Source organism: Sinocyclocheilus rhinocerous, unplaced genomic scaffold, assembly GCF_001515625.1.
Source record: "Sinocyclocheilus rhinocerous isolate Xijiao unplaced genomic scaffold, SAMN03320098_v1.1 scaffold358, whole genome shotgun sequence".
Classification (NCBI taxonomy): domain Eukaryota; kingdom Metazoa; phylum Chordata; class Actinopteri; order Cypriniformes; family Cyprinidae; genus Sinocyclocheilus; species Sinocyclocheilus rhinocerous.
Window position 1 is genome coordinate 983,966 of NW_015650700.1, and position 1,573 is coordinate 985,538.

At 36.2% G+C, this 1,573-nt stretch overlaps 1 protein-coding gene across 1 annotated transcript in view; it reads right to left on the reverse strand.

Moving 5' to 3' along the window:
* Positions 1-1,573, reverse strand: part of LOC107712326 (dystonin-like) — a 120,240-nt gene that overhangs the window by 51,099 nt on the left and 67,568 nt on the right. The window contains exons 50-51 of the mRNA XM_016517550.1: positions 855-1,021; positions 388-544 (exon numbers count right to left, since the gene is read on the reverse strand). Of these exons, the coding sequence (XP_016373036.1) occupies positions 388-544; positions 855-1,021 (324 nt within the window). The remainder of the gene's footprint in view (positions 1-387; positions 545-854; positions 1,022-1,573) is intronic.

Below are 1,573 nucleotides of genomic sequence, written 5' to 3' on the forward strand. Positions count from 1 at the left end.
CAGTGCTGATCAGTGCGATAGAATGTTTGCTAGAATTATTCTATTTTGGGCTTCTTTCCCACACAAACAGTTCTTCTATTATAATTTCACAAAAAGTACTAAAATGCAATGCTTTGCCATTTTTCTTCTTTTCTATATCAAATATGTCGCAATGCTAGAAACAATGCTGTTGTTACCATCATTTTACAAAACAATTATTAAAAATTTGTCAACAAAATTTGACAAATAGGTTTTAAATGGTTAAAAGTGCCTCTAAATGAAGAGTCAGCCATGCTCAGTGAGATGTGTGTCTTCTTTTAGTTATTTTCTGTTCATTTACATCATCGTTTTGTCCTGAAGGTTTTGTGGTCCCACAATAATAGGTGAAAAGTTAAGTCCATCACTCACATTGACTTTCTGCAGGTCTGTTCCCAGGCCCTGTTCACTGCAGTTGGGCTGAAGCACTGGCACTTGCTCTTTTGTCTCCTCCAGCCATTTCATTAACACCCCTGCGGCAGCTTTGAACTCCTGCAGCTGCTTCTGGCAGGATGAAACCTCCTCTTTTCTGCAATACACACGACGCATATGCATATAGAGTTTTATTAAATAGTTTGACATCTGGCAAAAGCATAAATAATAATATTACATTTCTTGTAATACTGTTCCATTATAGCACATGGTTTTAATTCTATAACAGTTCTAGCGTCACTTTATCCAATTAAATAAATAACAGGGACATATTTCAGAGCCTAGAGAAGTATAAAAAATTAATGGGACACATTGGAATAAAACAATATCATAATTTGAGGCATAGTCTGTGTTTTTATTCTAAGTATTGTTTTTATGCTAAGTGCTGTTACTTAATAATCACTTACTTCTCAGTAATTGTCTCTTTAAAAGCATTAAAGTTGTCAGAGATGTTCTGCATCTTGCTCTGAAGAAGAGCTGTGCTTCCTTCTGGACCCAGCTTGCCGAGTTCCTCAGTCAGTTTCTGGAGCGTTTCCATGTCCTTTGCGTGCTCGGCTAACTCTGCATTTGTGTCCTACAAATAAAGATTTGATTAAAACTTCAAAATGCGAAACATAAACAGATAACTGAACATAGACAGGTTATCTCTGTTCCAAACTGTAGAGAGCTGTCTCGCTGTCCATCCCGTTTTTTAATAATGAAACAATTCACAGTCACGATTTTTATGGATTTGCTATTGCTATTCATTGGCAGATGGTATTATATGGATATTTTCATGCTAGAACATTACATTGGACAAAACAAAAGAAAAATTGTATTCACCTTAAAGGGTTAGTTCACCCAAAATGAAAATTCTGTCATTAATTACTCACCCTTGTGTTGTTCCAAACCCGTAAGACCTTCGTTCATCTTCGGAACACAATTTAAGATATTTTTGATGAAATCTGAGGGCTCTCTGACCCTCCCATAGACACCAAGGTAACTACCACGTTCAAGGTCCAGAAAAGTACCAAGATGATCGACAAAGTAGTCCGTGTGACATCAGTGGTTCAACTCTAAAGTTACGAAGCTAGGAGAATGCTTTTTTGCACAAAGAAAACAAAAATAACAACTTTATTCCACATTT